This window comes from Notamacropus eugenii, chromosome 1 (genome assembly GCF_028372415.1).
Source record: "Notamacropus eugenii isolate mMacEug1 chromosome 1, mMacEug1.pri_v2, whole genome shotgun sequence".
In the NCBI taxonomy this organism is placed as follows: domain Eukaryota; kingdom Metazoa; phylum Chordata; class Mammalia; order Diprotodontia; family Macropodidae; genus Notamacropus; species Notamacropus eugenii.
In genome coordinates this window covers 660,731,053-660,756,676 of record NC_092872.1, presented here as the reverse complement: position 1 = coordinate 660,756,676, position 25,624 = coordinate 660,731,053, and the positions used below count along the sequence as shown (strand labels likewise).

At 35.2% G+C, this 25,624-nt stretch overlaps 1 protein-coding gene across 2 annotated transcripts in view; it reads right to left on the bottom strand.

The window, feature by feature from the left end:
* The window catches only part of FBXO11 (F-box protein 11), a 113,209-nt gene that overhangs the window by 9,774 nt on the left and 77,811 nt on the right, over positions 1-25,624 (bottom strand). Inside the window, exons 2-11 of one of the 2 annotated variants that reach the window (XM_072635651.1) lie at positions 22,976-23,103; positions 22,717-22,798; positions 22,073-22,217; positions 21,145-21,274; positions 20,605-20,688; positions 20,383-20,515; positions 15,872-15,978; positions 15,677-15,788; positions 14,675-14,781; positions 14,459-14,596 (exon numbers count right to left, since the gene is read on the bottom strand). In XM_072635651.1, the coding sequence (XP_072491752.1) occupies positions 14,459-14,596; positions 14,675-14,781; positions 15,677-15,788; positions 15,872-15,978; positions 20,383-20,515; positions 20,605-20,688; positions 21,145-21,274; positions 22,073-22,217; positions 22,717-22,798; positions 22,976-23,103 (1,166 nt within the window). The remainder of the gene's footprint in view (positions 1-14,458; positions 14,597-14,674; positions 14,782-15,676; positions 15,789-15,871; positions 15,979-20,382; positions 20,516-20,604; positions 20,689-21,144; positions 21,275-22,072; positions 22,218-22,716; positions 22,799-22,975; positions 23,104-25,624) is intronic. The other variant, XM_072635652.1, reaches the window with a different exon arrangement.

Below are 25,624 nucleotides of genomic sequence, written 5' to 3'. Positions count from 1 at the left end.
GCAACAAAGCCAAACTTTATTTGTTTATGTATCCAAAGACATAATCACCTTTTATGTGTGCTTTTGATATTTTCTATAGGGAAAAAAGAGGCCTACGTTGGAGCCTCAAACCTACTTCATATGTATTTCTCATTGCTGCTAGTAGTAACAATGAGAAAACCCCTTAAGAATGTGTAGGCTTCTAGGAGAGACTGCATTCTCTTCCATAATGGCTCAGGAAAGGGAAAAAAAAATAATTACAATAGCTTTAAACTACAAAAAACAGGAAAGGAGAACACTACGTATATCTACAAGCTAGATAGTAGATACAATGTAAAAAAAAAGTAATGGAGACACCTAAAAATTCACAAGAGACAAAATTCAATAAAGCACATAGTTAACAAAATCCATGGCCTCAAATGTTTATATATGAATGCATAAAGTTTAGGCAAGAAACAAATTAAAATGATAGGTCTTTACTCAAGGAGGCAAATTTTATCTTACACATCACTGAGACTTGATGAGTAAAACCAGCAACTTAATATGGATCTGGATAGATATAGCTTATAGATGTAGGAGAGACTGGGAGGAAGGAAAGTGCTTTAGCCTTATATGTAAACAAGGTAGGAAGAAATCTAGGAATCAGAAGAAGGAGGCATGGTGGAGAACATCAGGTGAAGATCAGTGGTGGGAGAAATAATTTTGTCACCAGAGTATACTATCAATCACCTAGACAGAAAAGGAAGGGAGCAGGATGTTAATTGGAAGAATAAATATTTATTAAATGCCTACTACGTGCCAGGCACACAAGAAGTAAAGGGCTTTACAAGTACCCCATTTCAAGGCAAATAAATGTGAATTTTGGAAGTAGATCACAATGCCTATAATAGAGTCATGATGGTTTGGTTTTCAATTGTCCAGACATCTGTTGGAACTCTCTCCCTATTGAAAGTAGAACAGCTAATGTCTAGGCTTGCTGTGGGATAAAGATAGGATAAACTGGATCTGTGGTTTCATTAGTATAGGTAACACCATGCAGATCAGCACCTTCTCTGAAATTTATAACCTTAAGAGTTGCCTAGAAAGTAGACTTGCTTTGAAGGATGATGGAAGAACCAAAAAGGAAAACTCTAAAGTGATGTTTTGTTCTACCAAATAAAATGCTTTTTACATAGTTTTCAAATAAACACAGTGGGATCTTATATTCTGCATACCTTTTAATTCACTATGTGATGTTCTATTATGGAAAGCTGATACCCTCATCAAGAATGTCTTTGATATATGCATGGATTATTCTCAAAGAGTTTACAGAAACAAGAAAGCAAACATTTGGGTGATGGCACTTCAAGTGGTTGTTTTTTTTTTGGAGTGGTAACAAGGTCCATTGCTCTCCCTCCCCCAAAGTATTTCAATAAATCCCTCAATGCCCACTAAAGTGCATCATCTCCAGCAAGGTATACTTGCTATTAATTTCATATTTGCTTTCTTTAGTGAAATTTCTATTTTATCATGTAGTATATCATGGACTATGTGATGTGATAGCTGACTGTTAATGATAGGAAAGAGTTGATTAGAGAATTTTGACTAACAGTTTCCATTTCTGCTTACTGCCCTCCTGATTTCATCCATGAATTCCCTTGGGAATTGAACAGCTGGCTAAGCAGATGGTATTCTGAGAATGGAATTTAGATTTCTAGACCATGTTTAAAATAACAGAATTGCAGGTTCCTGATCAGAATGCTCTAACCATTATGCTAAAGACCTTGGGGTTGATGTGGCTTAGTTGCATCTCTTACTAAGCTTTCTGTAAACTTGCTTTTAACCTCCACTGCTTCTTGCCATTTTATGAAGTGACACTACTCATAATCTTCCATTGTCTTGTTACATAATATTGTACAAATGAATTTTCATTTGAAACCTCTATTTTGCTTGGCTGTCACATCCCTTTGATTGGCAAGAAGATCAATCAAGTACTTAATGGCAGAAGCAATTCGTTGGCTAGTGGTCTCTTCATTTTGGTAATTGTACATAAACTTATGGTTTACATAAATTAAATTTCCTTACAAAAACTCTGTCAAAGCATAAATGAACAAGCTGCAATTATATTCATGGTAGTGTTTCTGCAAATGCTTATCATAAGCACTGCAATATGAGAAGACAATCTCATGAAATGTCCTCGATGCCTTTGAATGCATGATTAAAAAAAAAACAAACCACAAAAATTCTAACACTCTTTTATTTGCTTTTCCAAGGAGAACTTATGAGCCACCTTTTTATGTAGTAGGAACCACCTTCTGATTTATTTATAGGAAGAATGTTGAGACTGATGTCATTCACTTCCTTCAGTAGCACATTCACTTGGTCACTGAACCAGAATAAGACCACCACGAGCTAAGTTACAGGAGAGCTAAAAATTTTAAGATTCCTATAGCACCCTTTCTGGCATGATGAGCCTTGCTGTAGAAGCATAAGGGGCTATACAGATCCAAGGGCAATTTTTGTATTTCTGTTTCATAGCCTACCAATGCCAAAGAATTTATAACCAAGTGGACAGCCTACTTGTGATAAGTATTTTCTGTACTTAATTAAGCTTGACCTGGACAACAATCTGATGCTGAGACCATGTTATTTTTCCATTATGGTAGAAACTGCCAGATCTCATGCTCTTTGGCACAGTCTTTAAGAATCTAGGGTTATATTCATGCCATGATAAGATACCAGAGTAGAACTAAGCGGAGAAATAAATATTCATTAAATCCATGGGTTATTTATTCAGCCCTCTCTGTATGTCACAACCTGTGCATTTTTCATTTATTCTGGTCTTCCCATGTGAAGGACTGACAGGCAGCTGTGACCTAGTGGAGGGAGAGGAAGTTTGGGAAAGCCTGGGTTCAAGTCAGACCTCTGGAAAAATGCTGACTCTGTGACCCTGGGCTAGTCACTTAACTTTCAGTGCCCCAAGCAATTCTCTAAGATCAAAGAGTAGGTACTAATCCACATTTACTGAAAGCATGTTTTCACTGGGATTTCCCTAAACTAATGAAATCACAGCTGGTCTGAGAAAAAAATAACTGGTTAGACTAGTCTCTTTTAAATTATTGTGGATTTTTCTGAGTACGTTTTATAGTGTTGTGGGATTCAATTCAAATAATATGTTATCCAAATACTACTAACTGCATATGATGTTAATGACAAGGAAATCTTGTTGGATCTTACACATAGCATCTTTAAGGGCACTGAAACACTTTTAGTGATCAAATATCTCCATTAACAACCTTACTTGATGTTAAATTCATAGGATCGTGGAACAGAATTGTCTTAGAAGCTGCATCTGCCATTCAATCTTCTCTGGGATTCTGATATACTTTGAGGACAGCTTTTAAAACTGTATTTTGTATTATCAAGTCAATGGATTTCTTGAAATCCATAAACATGCTGTGATCTATATTCTGTATACTATGCAGTTGTGTGCTTGTAAAGATGTGGTCTGTTGTAAAAGCTTTCTTGTTCCTTGATCATGTTTTCAATTGATGTCCATGCAAAAATGGCCTTCAAAGGTTTATTACAGATCAGAAAGTAAACATATGTAATTTCTATGTCTTTTTGGTCAGCTTTTATTGATTAGAAAATCATTCATCTTTTTTACAGTTTTCAGAGATATCTTGGGACTCAATCCTAGAGTACCTTTAAGATTGTGTTGTTTTCAGCACATACTTCATTGTTCTTTGTGAAGTAAATTTTCATTTTCTTAAGTGTCCTCTAGAAGGAGGGCTGGATCTTTGTACTATCTTTGTACCCAACATACCATGCAAAGAATTGACTCCTAGAAGAAATCTTCCTAAAATATTGCTCAAGTTCTATGGTTCTATATAATGAAATCACCAGTTCAAGAATATACAGTGACTTACTAGTTGGCATTAGCTCAAATTCAAACTTCTGCCAGAGATCCAAAATGCCCTTCATCACTTTTTAAAAAAATCAAATTGTATACCACAACTTCCCAGCATACTTTATGAATACAATTAAAGCTGGCTTTATTTCTCTGTTCATTCTATTCCCATCCTTCTCTCCACTAATTGGAAGATTACCCATTTTCTGGAATTATTAGTGTATCAACATTCCTAAGAGCTGGTCACTTAGCTTTTGCTTAAATCTATTCACTGACAGTCCAGTACCTTACAAGGCAGTCTTTTCTCATTCACACCAACATCAACTGTATATCTCTTTATTTTATTCTACCCATTAGGCGCTCTAATTTTGCCAGAGTTGTATAGAATGAATTTCATTCCTCTTCCACAAAAGGAACCTTTGAATATTTGAAGACATAATATACATCCTAGGATTCCTCTTTTCTTCGGGCTAAATATCCACAATTCTTTTATATGGCATGAGTTTATAGTGGCAGAACCGGGCCTAGAACTTGCTTCATTACAAGTTTCCTGATTTCAGTTTAGTGTACTTTCTACCATACTATATTTATATTCCATGTCAGAATTCATAGAAGAAAAAGTTAGTTTACAGGTTTCACTGGGAAGAAAAGTAGATATTTAACTTAGTTGAAATAAAGATTAAGAGGAGGACTTGCCTGAAGGGGATACATGTTTATTGGTCATAAGAATAAATAACATTGGATAGGTTAGGGTCAGACCATGACAGGCTATAGAGTTTAGGCTTTATCTGAAAGGTATTAGGATACTGTGGATTCTTAAAAAGTAACAGTACCTATTATTTGCTTCTCTCTGCTATGTACTTTGCAAATATTTCATTTGATCCTCACCACAAACCTGGGAGGAAGATGCTATTATTATTCACATTTTTAGCTGAGGAAACAGAAACAGACAGTGGTTAAGTGATTTGTCCAGGGTTACACTGCAACTTAAGTGTCTGGGGCTGAATTTGAATTCAGGTCTTCCTGACTCCAGGCTGGGCACTATATCCACTTTGCCACCTACCTCCCTCTAAAGGATAATAACATAGTACAGTGGAAAGAGCACTGGTTCTAAATTCAGAGGACCTGGGTTGAAATAACACTTCTGATGAGTACTACCTGTCTGTTTGTATACATATGACTTTGACCATATTATAATCTCCCTGAGTTTCTTCAAATATATAATCAGGAGACTGAACTAGTTGGAAGTGTGAAGTACATTCCTGATGTAAATCTACGATAAAGATGAAAGTGTGTTTTAGCAAGAACAAATGAGGCATTGGTAAATGCTTAAAGGGGACAGAGACTGTAGCCAAGGAGACCAGTTATGAGACCATTACAGCAATTCAAGTATGAGAAAAAGACCTGGAATGATTCAGTATTAACAGAAAGTAAAGGTTAGACATGAAAGACATTTTGAAGCAGCAATGGTGCCTGATTAGATATGGGACAAAGAAAACAGGTGTAAAAGATGGGTGTTTGAAAGAATGAGGGTATCACTGTCAGAAACTGTGAAGCCTAAGAGGATCTAGTTTTTGAAAAGTAAAACAATAACAAATCTAGTTTCAGATATAAGGAAAGCACCATGATTTAGAGCAAGTGAACTTAATGGCTCTTTTACTTACTCTGTGTGACTTTCGGTAAGTCATAACTTCTGTGGTCACTGTTCCTTTATGTAAACTCAGGGGTGGGGGGGTGGTCGAACTAGAAAGACCCTTGAGGTCTCTTTCAGGTCAAAATCTATGAAACTGATTATGAAGAAATGGTAGAGCAGACAAGTAGAGATATTTTGTAGGTAGTATGAAATATGGAATAAGAACTCAGGTCCAGCCAATTCATGAACCCAACAGAAACTTTATACTTACACATTTTTAGAACACTTATTTAACCTAGAGAACAAAACATCCTCTTCACCATAAGAAAGAAGTCCAAACCTAAGTAGTTAAGGAATTGAAAGTATCCTTTCACTCTAGGGAATTCACTTGAATTACACAATCTATGACTGTTGCACCACCATCTGCTCCCAAAACTATCCACATTACTGCTCAATTGAGTATTTTTAAATATTATATCTAATCGATATTTTACAAAGCTCAACATTCTGGCAGGCTGACCAGTGTTAATCAAAAGTTAATTCTCATCTAAAGTATAGAGGTTTAAAAAAAGCATTGAAAATTTTAAAAGGGGGGATAAATAGTAAACCTGCTAAAGTACTATTGGAGTAAGGCAGGATAAACTGTCAAAATTCCTGATACTACAGTGCGTTTTTATGTTCAGGATTACTTCAATGTTATTATCCATGTTGAATCAAGTATGATAGTATTATTATTACTGAATAATATTTTCTTGGATTTTCTCCTTCAAATATGATTTTTAGAGGACTATTGTATTAAATTATTATTTTATTATATCCAGAGGCTAAAAGGAAAACCATCTCTGACTAAATTAATCAAAGTTTCCACATAGCAATTTGCTGGAATACAAATGGATAGTCACAATAAAAAATAGTCAAATACAGATTTATGGGAATTTAGATATACAAAAAATTCTGACTGAGTTTTAAGATTCAATCCTCAACCCCCTCTCCCACTACAAAAACACTTCAAAAGCATCAAGAGCTATATTCCTCAATTCTATCTATCCTGCAAGAATTTCTGGTATTCAAACATTATAAATTAGCAGTTTCTAACCAAGAAAATTTCAGTTTTCCAAGAACCTCCTTCATTTTTAAAACTTAGTAGCAACAACTCTGAAATTCAGCCATATGCACGAATTCAACTGGGAAACATCCAAGCTGGGGGAAAAAAGTTAAACACCTTAACAATGGCTGAAATACAAAAAGGTCTATTATACCTATTATAGCCTGATAAGCTGTAACAGATTTAAGTAACAAAGGACAAATGAATCTTTTTTAACCAATCTGAAGAGTGCAGGAATTCAAATCAAAAAGCTCACAAAAATGGTATATATCTAAGTATAAGAAGAATTTGTATTTTGTTCAGTTAGTTTTTTACATAAGTCACTAGAAAAAAATGGAGGAGATATAATTTCAAAATATAAAACAAGAAATTTATATTTTTGAGAGGAAGGCAGTAAATCAAACTATTTTGAATGTTTTTTCAGATTTGTTCTGCAGTTTTACATAAAACAGCAGGGAAAAAAAACCAAACCAAACCAAAAACAAAAACTCAGAGGTAATAACTTCACTAATCACAAACTGCTAGCACTAAAAAGAACAATGAAAAGACAACCAACCAAAAAAAAAAAACAACAAAAAACCCGACCACTTGAAAAAAGAGCTGCTCTTCAAAGATTTTTAGAAGTCTGCATCATAACACCTCAATTCATTTTTTACTCATCATAATATCATATAATTATTTCAACTTAATGAAAATTAGTCTTTTATAAACTTGTTTTAATGCTGTAGAACTTTATGCTCATGAAAAAAAAAACTGGCAAGTGAACTTATAACCAAAAACCATTTTTATAGTGACACTCAGTATTTGTCAATCATTTTAACAGAGTGCATGGCACCTTTATGGGTCATGCTGGCACTGAAATAGCTGGCTTAGAAACAATATTAAACAACTAAGGGCAACCACAATTGGACCTGATTGATATTTTGGATGAGGGACTGCCAGGGGACTGTAGGCTGAAAGACAGACAACACAATACAAGAGAGAGCCAACCTTGGAATTAGGTCATTTTGCCTTTAAAACACATGGATAAGACACAAACTCTCAGTCTACTTTTCCAGGCAATTCCCTAAGAGACTTTTCACCTGGAGTTCTCTCTGCTTGTATCAGGCATCAGGTTTACAAATCAACAAATATCAGTTAAGTGGTTATGATGTGCATGCCTGGCCAATTTCCTTATAATTTTCATCCAGTTCTGTTGTTATCCCATCCTAGCCTCTGAACAAGTTGTAAGAATACCATAAAGAATAGGCAAGAAGTAATTATTGCCCGCAAAATAATTCTTTCCCTGATACTTTCTACTCCTTGATACTCTTATTACTCTTTACCCTCAGCAGCCTTTTGCCTGACAGCACAATATTAAAATATTGCAAATACCTGTACCTTAAAAAAAAAAAAAGTTACTCTTTTGGAGGAATGCCTATTTGAATGGTAGTGGGAAAATAAATCTCTTTGAAACAGTGATGTAAGAGATCCATCTTAAAACAGAGGTCATGCACAGCAAATAGCCAATTCAACAAAGATCTATTAAGCACCTATAATGTACAAGGCACTGTGATAGGTACTAGTGATATTAAAAAAACACAGCTGCTACCTCTGAAGAGCTTTCATCCTACTGAGTAGTATTATGTACATAGTGATAAGTAAACACATGAAAATTTGAGGAAGAGAAAAGGTCACCTCCTATGGGAAGCTGTTTTTGATTTACTCTCTAAATTAAGGGTTCTCAGAGGTGAGGGTTAGGATGGGAGTTAGCCTGTACAAAGGCAGTAGATAAAATGCCAAGATAAGAGAGTGGCAGGAAAGTGTGCTAGTTTGGATATAAAGATGTTTATTATTTATTATTATTATTATTATAATAAAGATGCTATCAATTTGCTGCCAATTAAAAGACTAATGGGAATGATCTGTCATAGCAGCTAGTACTAGCATTTCAGAGGGATAAGTGATATTCATAATACATATGCATTTTTTCTCCTTTGTAGATCATACTTTAACCCACAGCTTCAACTGTCACTTCTGCATAAGTTCCAAATCTTTACCTCAAACTTTAATCTTTTATCCCAAGCTCTAATCCTACACTTACTGTCTGTTGGACAGATAGAAGTTCATTGTTACCCTTTCTAGCATTCTTTCTGATGCTCCTATTTGTGTTAATGAACACCTCCCCACCACACTCCTGGACACTCACTTCTTCCTAACCACTCAACTTCTGTTGAGGGTAGACCCATACTTCTAACCACAGAGGTTTACAACCACAAAGTCATCCTCAGCATCTCCCTCTTTCAAACCTTCCAGAACTAATCAAATAGAAAGTTTTGTCCATTCTACCTGAACACCATGTCTCACATGTCTTTCTGTCTTCCTGGAACAGCCACCACCCTAGGTCTTTATCAGCCTCTTATCTAGACTAGACTATCACAAAAGCTTCCTAAATGGTCTCTCAGCCTTTTCTCCTTTCTCCAATTCAAACTACACAGAGCAGTCAAATTCCTAAACCAAGATCTGACAATGTCATTCCCTTATTTTAAGAAGGTCCGCTATTTTCCAAATAGGACAGAACATAAACTTCTATGGCAGGCTTTAAAAGTTCTTTACCATCTGCCCCACTTTTCCAGGCTAATTATTTCCTTTTTTTCATGGGCTCTATATTTTAGGCAGATTGGTCCCACCTTCATGCCTTTCATGGCTCTTCCCTATCCCTTGAATGCATTCTCTTCTCATCTTTAACTTAACTTCTTTCAATGACATCTAGTCCGCAGAGCTTTCCTAATCTCACCAGCAGATGGAAGTTACTTTATATATGCTGATCTGTGCTCATATTGTTCCCACCCAAAAGAAAGCAAGTTTGATGGAGACAGTTTTGTTTTTCTGTTTCCAGGGCTCGGCCTAGCCATAGCTGGCATTCAGTGAATACTTGCTGAATGTGCCACTATTTTAATAGTAACCTAGAACAAAAACCCAAGTCATTCATTACTCACTGTATAACCTAGAAGAAAGAAAGTAACTTATGGGTCACCTAGTCCAATAACCATATTTGAAAGAAGCTAAAGATAAAGCACAGAGCTTAAGTGACATCTCTGAGATTACAGGAGGAATAAGAGTTGAGGAAGACTTTTAACCCAAGTTCAGACTCTCAAAACAAATACCATTTCCCACTGTACCATGAGGCAGCAAATTCCCCATCACTGGAAGACATTAGGCACAGACTAAATGACCGTATGTTAGGGATGCTGTGGAGTTCCTTCACACCTGAGGGTCAGAAGAGATGCTCTCTTAAATCTCCTCCAAAGCAGAATCTGTCAGTCTGTGGCCCAGAAGAGGTTCTTCCTCTCCATCTCTTGCCCTCCTTCCCGCAGGCACCAGCTCCTGTTGACTCTACTCCTCCTTCCCAGTGCCTCCAACATTTGTTACTCTCCCTTCCCATTGCCAGCACTGTCATAGTAAACTTCTAAATAGCTTAATTTCATATTTTTCTTGTAACCCATCCTTCACTGTGGCCAGAGTAATCTTGCCAGAGCACTTCTCAAAATATTTAATCTGTAAAGTAATCTGTATATAATCTGTTACGGTTAGTTTAGAAAGTTAGGTTAGGCTGTTGTCCTTTGTCTTGGAAGAGGCTCAAAATGACCTCCCCGTAATAAAGTGAAGTTACAGTGTGTGTAACTGTGGCTGATCAGACCAATACAGCACGGAATGCTCTACCACAGGTTGGGCACAGATAGCCCGTGTGAGTATGTGGGGTGGATGTCCCAAATTTGCACATTCTGTGTTTCCTTTGTGCAGTCTCAATTCTGCTTTGCTCATAGAGCAAAGCACCTTTTCTGATGTGGGCACACCGTGCTGAGTGGTCCTGTGCCATGTTGCATGGTCAAACCCAAAGTTCTTAAGAGAGATCTTGAGAGTTTAGAAAATAGAAAAACATCTTATTATTCCATCCACAAAGATCTCCAATGGCTGCATGCTGCCTCTCAAAGTCCAAAAGCCTTTGCCATCCTTGGTTCTGCCATGAGGTAAGTACAACTGCCCTCATGAGGTTCAACTTGTCTTGACCAGAATAAACTATGACTCAGGGTATTGAAAAACCTTGAAGTTGTGCTTGCTAATAAACTGCTGCTAGTGATCTTTGAGCAATCACAGTGAATAGCTGTGATGACAGTAGCCTGGAGATGGGTAACTTACCTTAACGACAGATCTATCATCCCTATGACAATTCTAAAATGGACTATTAAAGGGATGATCTGTGAGCACTTAGAAAGGCAGTGCTCACTAAAAGCCAGCATTGCTTGAGTAAGACAAAAATCATGCCAGACTAAACTCATTTCCTTTTTTAAGGGCTACAGATCAGGGGTGTCCTGTGGATACATATATGAATTTCAGCATCTGACAAGAAAATCTATTTTATATAAATTATAAAGTAATAGCCCTAGGACCTTAAAGTTCATCTCGTTCAACACACTCATTTTATAGATGAGGAAACAGGTTCAGAGAGGTTAAGTGCTTCATCCACAATCATAGAGCCAGGATTCAAACTCAGGTCCTATGAGCATCCTCAGCTCTAGTCGAGCATTCTCTCCATGGTACCCGCCTGCCTCCATACAGACATACTATGAAATGTATGGACTATGATCATACACTTATGAGGGGAGGTCAGAGGGGATTAACTGACCAGATCCAGACTACTGGCTAACAATTAAATATCAGACTGGAGGGAAATCTCTAATGGCTTTGTCCTAGGATCTACTCTGTTAAAAAAAAAAATGGTTTAGATGAAGATGGCATGCCTATCAAACTGTACAAGGTTGGGACAAATAGAATAGGATTTAGTTAACAGGCCTAGAATACAAAAAAACCATTCAAACTCTTCATAAGATGTAGTAGGCTCAGGTGAGTAAGTTAAAATTTAACAGAATCTTGTGTTTTATGTTAAAAAAAAAAGGAAACACCCAACTATACAAAGTATAGGAGGAATGTCATATGGTTAGAAAAAAATGAATTTAAAAGACTGGCGATGCTAGTGGAATGTAAACTCCATGAATAAACTGTGTGATGTAATAAACAAAAAAGTTAACCTCAACTAATACCAAATTAACACAAATATAAATATCCAGGGCAAGAGAGTATCATACTCTCTACTCACACCACATCTGCAATGATACAACCAATTCTGAGTGCTGTATCTTACATTGCAACTTATCCAGAAGGGTGCTCAGGAAATTAAAGTGACTAGAAACCAAACCACAGGATAAATTAGAGAAAGTGTGAATGTTTAGCCTAGCAAAGAGAGTCCTTGTTTGCTTTGGAGGTGAGGCACAAGGAGGAAGAGGAGATGGCATGCTATCAGTCTTCAAATATTTAAAAGAATTGTTCCATAGGAAAAAGACTAGATGAATTCATTCTGCTTGGCTAGAAAGCACGTTCAACATAAGGAAAAGCTTCCTAGTAATTAAAGTTGTCTAAAAAACACACTAGGCTACCTTGAGGAGTAGTAAGATTCTGGTCCCTGGAGGTCACCAAGGTCATTTGTTGGGGATCACATAGGCATCCCAAAGTGTGGTCCACCAATCCCTTTCAGGGGATTGGAGAAGTCCAAACTATTTTTATAATAATACTAAGAAGTTATTTATCTATTGAAATACTTCTCCATTTTCCAACCACATAGGTATATAAGGTCAGATTTTTTTCTTATACTTCAACCAAAACAACATATTGCAATTAACAGAATGAAGAAATAGATGAGAATCTAGTATTCTTCTCTTAAGCTGATATAAGATTTCTGAAAATAAATAAAACAAAGCCACTCTTCTCACTAAATTTATTTTTGAAGCTATTTTCATAAAAGTGTTATTTAGGTTAGTATATAATGAGTTCATTATTTTTAAACAAATTAATAAATATCTTAAAAATGTTTTCAGTCAATTTCTGATCATACAAATATGGATAGAATCCACATAAACAATTGCTCTTTGGAATCCTCAAGAATTTTGAAGAGTGTAAAACAGTCCTCAGACCAGAAGTCTAAGAACCCTGTTATAGACCAAGTCTATGATTATCACATGCTGACTTGTCTTACAATGATTTGTGTAAATATCTTTTGTCCTATTAACCTATTTGAGAGGACGGACATCTATATCTACCTCAGCTCTTTGTATGAATTGGGGTGGCATAGTAGAAAGAATGTTAAGTCAGAAGGCCTAGGTTACTGATTCTGAATCTCTTGTTTCATCATCTATAAAACAGTTAAAATACTTGTACCACCAATTTCATGGGTTGTGAGAAAAAAATGAGATAATAAAGCAATCAGAAAACATGAAAAGCTATATGAAGTAAAGTACATTTGAAGAATGAATAATTTACAAGTAAAGCACAACTGAAAAATAATTGCCTTGATTATGCAGGATAAGGGGATTTAAATGCTATCAGAAGATTCATTTTAAGGGTGGAAGGAGAACAAGGATCAAATTAAGATATATCAGGCTTACACAAGGACCCTCTGGGTTCTTGGGTGCAGTCTTTTGACTGAGTTCAAATTTGACAGAACAAATCCTTTCATTAAGGAGATTTGTTCTGTGAAGTTTGGATTCAGTCAAAGGGCTGCACCCAAGGACCCAGAGGTTCTACATGTGGTCTCAAGGTCGCAGGTTTCCCACCCCTGGCCTATACAATACCTGGTCAAAACATTTAAAATATCAAAAATTGAGAAAGTGCTAAATAAAAGACCAAACAAATTAACAAGAGCAGCCTAAGTAAGGGCAGTTTGATTTTTTACTTTCTTTTAAGTTAACCAAGGCAAGAGTTAAAAGGACTTTAGCTGTAAATCTAAAGGCTTAAAATTTTGAGAGGGCTTCTCAACATTATATTAGTAGTTGAAGCTACAAAGAATTGATTTTTAAAGTTTTTCCTATCTTAGCAAAGTATTTGTTAACTAATTAGTACTGTCAATTGTACTTTCACAGTATCTCCCTAGTTGCCTTGTGTCCTTGCCTCTCACATTGCTATAACCCCATCATCTCATGCCTGAAAACAGCAATAGGCTGCTAGTTGATCTCTCCCCTTCAAGGCCCTCCCCACTCCAGTCCATCCTCCTTTCAGCTATCAAACTGATTTTTCCAAAGCACAGGTCTGAACCCAACTCCTAGACCCCTTTCCATACACTCCAGTAGATTCCTGTTACTTCAAAGATTATATAAACAAATATATATTTTATACACACACACACACAATATACAAATATACACAAATCTCTTCATTACCTGGAGCCAACTTTCCCAATACACCTTACTTACTACTCACCATGTACTCTACAATCCAATGACATTAGTTTTCTTACTGTTCCCAATACATTGATACTCCATCCCTCAATTCCAAGTATTTTTACTGGCTGGAACGCAAGGGCCTTTCACATCGCTGCCTCCCAGCACCCCTGGTTCCCTTCAAGTCCTAGCTAAAAGGCCACCTTCTGCAAAAAGTCATACACACATGCATACATATGAATTATATATACATGCATATACACATTTACATATTGTACATTGTTGTCTCCCACATCAGACAATGAGTTTTTTGAAAGTAGGGAAAATTTTTTGCCCTTCTTTACTTCCCCAGTACTTGACAAAGTGCCTGGTTCACTACTGTTTAATAAATGCTTGTCAACTTGCTAATTTAGGAAATGGTGAACTGCTGCGTGTATCAATGAATCATACTAGATTTGTTTTTCCATTTGTACTTTGGTTTATAAACTTTGGAACATATTCAGGAAAAAAAATTAGTATGTCCAAATATTTATTGGTAAGTAAGAATCATCTAGTTGATGACATGAATCAGATGTTTTCTACCAAGAAGGAAATGCTCTTACCATGCCATGGTCAAACGTGAACACACCAACATCACGTCCATGATGAATGTGATTCCGTCTAATAATGGGGTTTCCATGATTTTTAACCCAAATCCCAGCTAAAGCATTATTGGAAATCTCATTATCTTCATATATCCCCTATAGCAAACAATCAGAAGTCAGCAAGAGTAGAACTTCTCCAAACATCAAAGAAAAAATTTTAGAATTAAAAAGTACCTGTGCATGATCTGTTATATAAAGTCCGACATTCTCACAGTCACTGATGTTGCAGTGCTTGATAGTGGGACATGCTCCTTGCCCACTAACACAAACTGCAGAACCAACTGTAAGAAAAGTAAAATCTGAAATAATGTATGCATATTTTACCAGCATTGTGCTAAGGACTTATTTAATTTTACTCTCAAATTCACATCCTCCTAAAGACCACAATGACTCAACAATGAGCTATGGGTTCTGAAAATCAATACCAGCAGAAGGTAAACTCAAGCTGATTGCGACAAGTCTGAATGTGTGGTTCAATTCAACAAGCATTTTTTTTAAAGCTATGCATACACAGGAGAAAACTTATATCAAAATCAAAATAGGTTAAGGGTGGAGGGAAGGTAGCAAAGGAGTGAAAATTGGTAAAAAAAAAAAAAGTTTATGTGTATGTACACATACACAAAAACACACAAACACAACACACACATCCACACACACACACACACACACACACACACACACACACACACACACACACACACACACACCAGCTAGTAAATCAGTTTGATTGAAATGAAGAATACGTAAAGGTGAGTAAGATACATAAAGACTGGAAAGGCAGACTGAAGCCACATTATGGGGTTTTAAATGTCAAGTTGATTTTGTCCTTTATCCTATAAGACAATCTAGTAAAACTATCTTAGCAAAGGTGGGACAAAGACCCACAAGCCTACTATTTAAGGAAAAGCCTATATAAATTCTGAGAGGCCTATCACGCAGTTAGTTCTGGAGTAATTGGTCACAGTAACTCTCAAAGACCACCTACTAATTTATCAGTTATGATCTACATAGGCAGCAAGATTATCTACACGGAATACATGATACACCTCTTTATTTTAATGTGTGAAAAATATAGTTTAGAAAGTTTCTTTATTCTTTATTTGGGCAAGAATACATACATACATAAATATGTGTTATAATACCCAAGTAACATCAAAATATGGAAGGAACACTAACCTGTACAGGTACTTCGAATAATACAGTGATCTATTATTGGGCTACAATTCACTGTAATCTCTAAACAGTGGTGGGCATTGTGGTGCTGAGCAGATTTATCATCAGGATTAAACTGAAAAATATAAATTTTTTTCAAATAAACAAACATTGGCTTAGTAATTTAAATATGCATAGTTTTAATCTCAGGTCTCTTACCCTGATGGTCATATATCCAACATAAGCATCCTCAGAACCTTCCATAAAAACAAAAGTTGAATCTCTAGTGTTTTCAATTATGACTTTGTCTGCCACTTTTCCAGGTGCTGTAAAGAGATACATTTTTAGAATAGTACATCATTTTTACTGAACAGATTAAGCAATGTCCAGCAGAAAGAAAAGCTTAAATCTAAAGCACAGTCTTGATGCCATATAAAACTAAGTAGTAACTCACATCTTTATAGTACTGCTTTTCAAATTTTTACAAAATACTTTCTTTGAAACTAACCTATGGTCAAAGTAGTAAAAGTATTATTCCTATTTTTATAGATGAGGAAACTGAGGCTCTGACTTGTTTGTGGCCAAATATCTAGCATAAGGCTACGCTGGAACTCGAATTCAGGTCTCTTGGGTCTAAGTCTAGTGTTCTTTCCAGTATACTCTGTTGCCCTTCATTAATAATAGTGTTGGGAATTGGTCCTAACACATAACATGTGCCATGTTACATTAGGCTTTATTATATCTAATGATTAAGGGGCATGGGTCTTAGTAATATAGTGTTATAGCAAGTTTAACTATAATGAGTTTCTACAAAGTATATTAAAAAATTAGTATCTTGGCAGATCAAAAATATATAGTATCACCATCAAAAATTACATTAAATTTAAGGGACAAAGTGTGCACGTGTGTGTGTGTGTGTGTGTGTGTGTGTGTGTGTGTGTGTGTGTGTGTGTGAAAGAGAGAAAGAGAATACATGTGTAACTTTCAGTGGGTAGAGAAAAGAAGGGAAGATAATAAAGGAACTTCACTGAAATATCTGCATTTATTTGAAAAGTATCCAATGCTAATGTGAATGTATATGTATGTACAGCCTGTATCAGATTGCATGCCCTCTTGGGGTGTGGGAGAGGGAAGAAGGGGGAGAAAAACTGGAACTCAAAATCTTATGAAAGTGAATGCTGAAAACTAAAAATTAATTTTTTTTTTAAAAAAAGAAAAAAATTGTTCCATGTACTAATTACTTGAAAAACCAGCAGAGGGAGTATATTCAAGAAATTTAACAGAATGTTATGCTAATATGTTGAATTAAATGTTCTTAGAAACTTAAAAAATATTGTGGCATTAGAACAAAACATCAGTTCAAAGCAAAATATAATACCAAATTTCAAATTTATTAAAAACCCAGTAAAGAACAACCAATTCTTCCTAACATATGCATTAGGAATGAAAATATATGTTAATATATATGTTAATTTTCATATTCTACCAGGAGGAAGGTAACTCCAGGTCATGTAGTGGAAGAGAGCAATGTAGGTAATATTCTCACTTTAAAGGAAGTATACTTTTATATTTTCCAACATTCTTTTAAGTAAGAGTATTATCTCCTCTCTAAACCATTCTCCCTGACTGTGTAGGGTCCTCTGTCTCATATGGCAGAATATAAAGTTTTCTTTAAAAAAAAAAAAAAATACAGGCAAAGTCAAGATAGCAGAGTAGAAGGATGGACCTGCTGTAGCTCTCCCCACAAAGTGCATAAAATACCTGTAAAAATGACTCTAAACAAATTCTAGAGCAGCACAAGCCACAAAACAACAGAGTGAAGAGATTTCCAGCCCAAGACAGCCTGGAAGGCCTACAGGAAATGTCTATCACACCAGGCTCTAAGAGGAGCGCAGCCCACAGAGCATAGCCCAGCCTTGGCCTCACTGCACGGCAGGGACAGGACTGGAGCAAGGGCACAGAATCCCAGGAAGCAACTACTGTTCCCAGACTACTCAATCCACAATGGCCAGAGACAGCTTTAAAGGTCAGAAAATTCTTTCACCTGGGTGAGAAGGGAGCAGATTCCTGCCCTAGCTGAAGCATCCATTTTTGGAGCCTTTGCCTAAAGACCCTGGAGGAAATCAAGCAGCTGATCTGAATCTCAGCCCTGACTGGTGGCCCTGGCATGAGGAAGAGCACTGGTATGGTGGAGCTGGAGGTGGTTGTGGAAAGGGAACACTACTTGCAGATCCTGGGCAGAAAAGTTTGTGGTTGTCCCTAGACCACAGAAGGAATAAATTCCTCTCCCTTGATTGTGCCACCTTGGAGGAATGGAGAACTTACAGGTCCCTACAGTATACCCTCCACCTGACAAAGGACTCAAAAGTCAAGTAACTGGCTGGGGAAATGCCCAAAAAAGGGAGAAAAAGTAAGACTATACAAGGTTACTTTCTGGGTGAACAGGTATTTTTCTCTATCCTTCCAGATGAGGAAGAACAAAGCATACCATTAGAGGAAGACATAAAAGCCAAGGTTTCTTCATCCCAAAACTCCAAAATAAATTTGCAATGATCTCAGGCCATGGAAGAGCTCAAAACAGATTTTGAAAATCAAGTAAGAGAGGTGGAGGGAAAACTGGGAAGAGAAATAAGAGCTATGCAAGAAAATCATGAAAAGTGAGTCAACACCTTGCTAAAGGAGACCCCCCAAAAATGCTGAAGAAAATAACACCTTTAAAAATAGACTAACCCAAATGGCAAAAGTGGTCCAAAAAACCAACGAGGAGAAAAAAGCTTCAAAAAGCAAAATTAGTCAAATGGAAAAGGAGGTTCAAAAGCTCACTGAAGAAAATACTTCTTTAAAAATTAGAATGGAGCAGATAGAAACTAATGACATTAGACTTTACCAAGAAATTACAAAACAAAACCAAAAGAATGAAAAAATTGAAGACAATATGAAATATCTCATTGAAAAAACTGACCTGGAAAATAGATGCAGGAGAGACAATTTAAAAATTATGGGGCTACCTGAAAGCCATGACAAAAAAAAGAGCCTAGACATCATTTTTCATGAAATTATCAAGGAAAAGTGCCCTGATATTCTAGAACCAGAGTGTAAAAAAACATTGAAAGAATCCACTGATCATCTCCTGAAAGAGATCCAAAAAGAAAAACTCCTAGGAATCTTGTAGCCAATTTCCAGAGTTCTCAGGTCAAGGAGAAAATATTGCAAGGAACCAGAAAGAAACAATTCAAGTATTGTGGAAATACAATCAGGATAACAAAAGATCTAGAAGCTTCTACATTAAGGGATCAAAGGGCTTGGAATATAATATTCCAGAAGTCAAAGGAATTAGGATTAAAACCAAGAATCACCTACCCAGAAAGACTAAGTATAAAACTTCAGAGGAAAAAAACAGCCATTCAATGAAATAGGGACTTTCAAGCATACTTGATGAAAAGACCAGAGCTGAATAGAAAATCTGACTTTCAAACACAAGAATCAAGAGAAGCATGAAAAGGTAAACAGGAAAGAGAAATCATAAGGGACTTACTAAAGTTGAACTGTTTACATTCCTACATGGAAAGATAATATTTATAACTCTTGAGACTTTTCTCAGTATTTGGGTAGTTGGAAGGATTATACACATATAGACAGAGGACACAGGGCAAGTTGAATAAGAAAGGATAAATAAAAATAAATAAAATTATGGGGTGAGAGAGGAATATATTGGGAGGAGAAAGGGAGAAATGGAATAGGGCAAATTCTCTCTCATAAAAGAGGCAAGAAAAAGCTTTTTCAGTGGAGGGGAAAAGGGGGGAGGTGAGAGGAAAAAAGTGAAGCTTACTCTCATCACATTTGGTTTAAGGAGGGAATAACATGCACACTCAATTTGGTATGAAAATCTATCATACTACAGGAAAGCAGGGGAGAAGGTAGGTAAGTGGGCTGTGGGGGATGACAGAAGGGAGGGCAAATGGGAGGAGGGAGTAATTAGAAGTAAACACTTTAGGGGAGGGACAAACACAAAAGAGAGAATAGAATAAATGGGGGACAGGATAGGATGGAGGGCAATACAGTTAAGTCTTTCACAACACAACTATTATGGAAGTCTTTTGCAAAAATACACATGTATATCCTATACTGAATTGCTTGCCTTCACAGTGGGGATGTGTGAGGAGGGAGGAAGTGAGAGAAGTTGGAACTCCAAGATTTAAGAATGAATGTTGAGAATTATTTTTGCATGCAACTGGGAAATAAGAAATACAAATAATGGGTATAGAAATTTATCTTGCCCAACAAGGGAGAAGATGGGGATAAGGGAAGAGAGGGGTATGACAGAAGGGAGGGCACATTAGGGGAAGGGGTAATCAGAATGCATGATGTCTTGGAGTGGGAGGAGGGGAGAGATAGTGAGAAAATTTGGAACTCAAAATCTTGTGGAAATGAACGCTGAAAACTAAAAATAAATAAATAAATTATAAAAAAGAAAAATTTCACATTCTATGAGACAGGCTTTATCCAGCTCAATAACCTCCTAACTAGGAGAAATAGCTCTAACCTCCCAAATAATAAAAATTAATACAATAAAATTAAAAAATTCCCAGAACACCAAAAAAAAAAAATACCTTTGATCAATATATAGTTTCTACTTTTAAAAAGTGCATAACATGTCACTGTTGTTTTCGAAATTTTTATTAATCTGAGTTAAAATTAAGATTAAAATACAAAAATACATATCAAAATACCTGCACCAATCATGGTAATTGGAGATTCAATGTATATCCATTCATCAGTATATATACCAGAATGAACAAAGATAAGTCCATCAAAATGAGCTTCCTGTACTCCACCTAATGCATCTTCAATGGTGTCATAATACTAAAAGAAATTTGAAATAAAAATATTAGTCATAAACTGTGGGGTTACTTTTGAAGAAATTATATTAAAAAAATACACATTATACATACTAGCATATTTTCTCTCCCTTTGTATCTTGCAGGGTTACTGTAGAAATGTTCAGCAAATCCTGGCTTTACATGTGCTCCTTTATACTAAAATGAAAAAAAAAAAAAGCATAAGAGAAAAAAATTTCATTTTTTAATTTAAAATTAGAACCATGGCATATTTATTTAAGTCAACCTTAACTGAAATATTTTTTAAAATATACATTTCCACTCATTTACTGTACTTTTTAAAGAGGTTAGTTCTACAGCATATACAGCATTCCATTAATATGAAAGCAATAATGAAAAATAGAAGGGACCATAAACTACCTTAGGCTAGCTAAGCATAGACTCTTGGAAGGAAAAAATATTTCAAAAAAATTCAAAATCATAGCATTTATGGTTTTCTGATAATCAAAGTGACAAAATATCTGTTGTCTGAAAAAAAGATGACTGCTAGATAATTTTTAATGTTAATGGGATGTAACGTTCTTTTTAGTAGAAATTTTATTTACGAATTATGCAGTGAGGCAAGTACTTTCTACATTAAGTCAGGATACATACCAACTGCTGAAAGCTTTCTTTCCAAGGATTTGGATGTTCATATTCTTCTGGATTAATCTGGTAAAATTTCCCAGGTTCAGGATGCATCATAGGACGTGTATACTCAAATACCTCCATGTATAATCGTTTCCTTAAAGAGAAAAAAGTATATATAATATAGATCAGATACAAAAACTATTTCCAATTACATGTCAAAATTCAAACCTCAAAATTAATCTCATTAAATAATAAAACAGAAAATAAGACCAAAGATAGAGCATAGCAAAACTGTTCTGGCTATTAATGCAATCATTTATATGTTTGATTAAAGTGTGAAAGCTAGTGGAAAAAATTCAAATAACAACATGAAATAATGTATCATTTTCTCACAGTTAAAATATTCAATTTAGTACTTTTTTAAACAAAAAACATTCCCCACCAGTTCAACCTATTACTAGTTTTACAGACTGAAGACACTATGTAACTTAAGAATTACAATTCTAGTACTCTACAGTCAGCTTCTTTCTCTATTAATTATGTAGTAAAAACTTATGTCAGTAAGCACAAAGAGACCTGTCAATACTAGTACAATAACACTTTTTCTACGCAATTCTATTATTTAAAGCAGCCAGAAATATAAATCCAATCATTTTATTTCCATTCCTAAAGAACAATTAAATGAGAAATAACTCCCCATAATCACCAAAATATTGAGTTATTAATCAATACATCATAGAGAAAATATTTTAATTACTTTTTAATAAACATTGCTTTGACTGGCAGCTCATATTTGTGATAACCAGGTACTTTAAAAACAGAAGCTTCTTAGTTTGGCTTAGCTAATTAAATATGACAGTAAGTTTACAGTTCATCTTTCTTACCATGTTTGGCATTTTGTACAGGCAAATAATTCATCTCACAATAATAATGAATATAGCTTTTCACTTACCACAAAATTGGATCATTAGCAAGCTCACTGAAGCGTTTACACACACATGCTGCTCTACAGAGATCTTGCTCCAACAAGTAGGAAAAAATCTTTAGAACTACTTCATCTGGCAACTTCTCCTGAAGATATTGTTCGGCAGGTGCTGCTATTAAAATATTAACACATATTTAAATAACCTAGCTGATTATTAAGTAAATCATCAACATTAATGATTAGTTTTTTTTTAACAACCAGAAAACTACTGATTTGAAAGAATTTGTTTTAACTGTAGATAAAACCCTCTTCAGATTCTAAAACTCTCTTTTCGTTTAAATTTAGCAAGGATTACTTCATTACTTTAGTATAGCTTTCTTAACTTGGAAAACATTGCAAAAATAACTTTGTACACTATCAATAAAAGTCATAAGAAGGCAGATAATATAATAATAATATAATTATATATTATAGTAATATATAATTATAATTATATAGCAATATAATAATCTGCTGTCAGATTATTTAGCAATATTCCAATTCTAATTCCCAAATGACGTAAAACAACTTTCCCCTCCAATCTCTAATTCTTGATTTTGGCATAAAATAACTAAGAAAGAATCTGGTTAATATAGCCCTCTTTGTCCTTCAGTCTCCCTTATAAAAAATACCTGATAAGTCTTGTGATTTTCCAGAAACTCTGGCACGTTTTGCTCGGTGACCAAAATTTTCGGTGGTAGAAGTAGAAGCACCCTTTAAACGACAAAAACACTACTTTAGAAAGTTGTAGTTTTTTAAAAAAACAAATTCAACAGCTTCTAAATAATGTGAAAGGATTTTACATTAGTTTTTTTTAAAGAAAAACTCCCCTCTGACATATATGCTAATGTCCATTAACAAAAAGGGGATAAAACAAAATAGACAACTTACCTCCATATTGCTCTTTGTAGGACAAGCTGTTCTTTTAGGTAGAAGAGTTTTTCTACGAAGTTGGTATGGACTATTTTGCGCACCAGGACCTGATTCTTCTGCAACCATATCTGCCGGAACATCATCATCTATTAATAAAAAAGAAATAAAGAAAGAAAAAGTTCTTTAATTTACAAAGACTATTCAAGTAAATATCTATTTTATTACGTGATATACATTAAATGTATTCTAAAAATACATATAATAAAACCCTGTAATTTTGAAAATATATGCTATATTGTTTAGTAAAAGTCAATGAGGGATTCAAATTATTTTGTAAACAGAATTCTATTCCAACAGAAAGAGAAGTAGACTCATTATTAGACAAGAAACTTGGGTTTTTGTTTTTTACATTGGACAATTATTTAAAACTCTCTGGGCCTTGGTTGCCTCATTCATAAAATGAAGGATGAGACTTAGAGCCAGAAATGATCTTAGATCATTGAGTCTAACCCTCTCATTTTAAAATGAAGAAACTAAGACCCCAAAAGATAATTGTACAAGGTCATTTGGGTAGGAAATGGCAAAGTCAAAATGTGATCCCAAGTTTTCTAATAAGAACCAAAAAGAACAAAATTAAGGTCATTGCTTCCAAAAAATATGAAGAGCAGTGAGAATTTTACTGAGGAAATAATGATGTTTACTGAGGACAAGTTACCGCTATCTGTATTCTAAGTGCAGGCTAGTCTTTCTTTAGGAGAGTGGGTAAAGAGACTCAAAGAACTCTCCAGTTTCTAGATAATCAAGAATGAAGTGTTCTTGTAAAAACAAAATAGAACAGGAAGGGTTAGTGTGAAAACCAAAAATAAAAAGGATTTGGGGGGAGAAGGCGAAATTTCCTGTACCAGAAGGGTGGGTGAATGATCAATAAACATTTGGTTCTAGCAATAGATGTGAGGCTTTTCCTGAAGAAACTAGAACTGGACCTTATGAGGAGGTAACCACTTTAGCAATATTTAGCAAGAGTCAAAGGAAGATGAGATGAGTAGTGGTGGTTGGTGATTCTAAGTTAAAGGGTAGTTATTTGCTAGTTGAACTGTAGAAGGTTTTCTAACTTGCGGGGAGAAATATCCAGAAAATCTCTCAAAAACTTAGTAAACCTACTTATGAAGGGTAGTTGTCTACTTACTTATGGTGATACACATAAACACAGATTATACTGTCAAGAGGAATTTGAAAAGCAATTCTCAAGATGATGAAGTTTTGGACAAGAAACTGAAAATTTTAGGAGCACAAGTAATGCTTTGGCTAAAGCTGATCATCGCATTTTGTAAAAGGCCTCAGAAAAGAAAAAATTCATAAGTGAACACTTTGTTAAAAAGATGATATCTAGAATCAGATTTAGATTTCTGGACTGTAACTTGAAACACAAGAGTCATGGTATAGGAATAGAATGTATCTAACAAAGGCTAATTAGAATATATTTGCCTAGTCTTACTGTATCAAAAAAAGCTTTAAAAATTTTAATTTAAAAAATTTACTGAATCAAAAAAGCTTTAAAAATTAAAAGGAAGGATGAAAGTGAAAACTGCCTAAGCGTAAGTACTAGACAATAAATATAAAGTTGTTAAAACTGTAGGAAGATGTGGAGTGTGAATGCCCAGAAACTCACATAAGAAAAAAGCCAAAAATGATATAAAAGAGTAAAAAACAAAACCCATGTTCACATGTATCTAGTCACAATGTACAAAATATAGATAAAACGCAATGTGAACTAGATAGCTTAACACAAGGAAGCAGGTACCTCTGAAACTTCGTGGGATAGGGGCAATCAGTTAATAAGCACTTATTAACCAACATCCACATGCCAGGTACTATAATGGCAGAGGAGATACAAAACAAAAATGAAAAAGAGTCTCTGCCCTTAGGAACCTCATATTCTATTGAAGGAGACTTAAATAAATATAAACAGAATATGCACAAAGTAAATACAAGATGACTTTGGGGAAAGTGGCAGTTGCTAAAGTTGGGGGGAGATAGTAAATCATGAAAGACTTCATGTAGAAGATGATGTTTAAGCTAAGTCCTGAAGGAAATGCTAGTCTAAGAGATGAAGATGAGAGAGAGCACATTTAAGGCTTGAGTGCCAGCCACAACTAAGGCACAGAGATGGGAGATCTAGTATTACAGAAGAATAACAGAAAGAAGACCAATTTGGCTGGACCACAGAGTGTGGGAAGAAATAAGGTTGGAAAAGTAGGTTGAGAGCAAGTTGAGAGGGGTTTTAATGGATAAACAGTTTATATTTTATCTTAGAGGCAGGACTAGAACATACGGCTAAAGAAGAGTACACCCTATACTAAAATAATAGGATAAGTTAAATCACACTCATGTCATTTGGATAAAGATTAACAGAGACAGAAACACAAGTGATATATTCACCGAAGCACATTATAGACTATTTGGATAGAAAGGGATGAAAAATTTCACAAACAGATCAGAAGGCTGGCAGAAACAGAATACAGTAGTAATAGAGAACTGCAATTATCTGAATTTCTGCTGCAATTCCCTCTTTCCTGCAACAGAGCAACCAATAATTAATTGACTTGTTTTAAAGACAAGTCCTTCCAAATGGGGAGGAACCAATTTGAGGACTACCTATTCTAGACT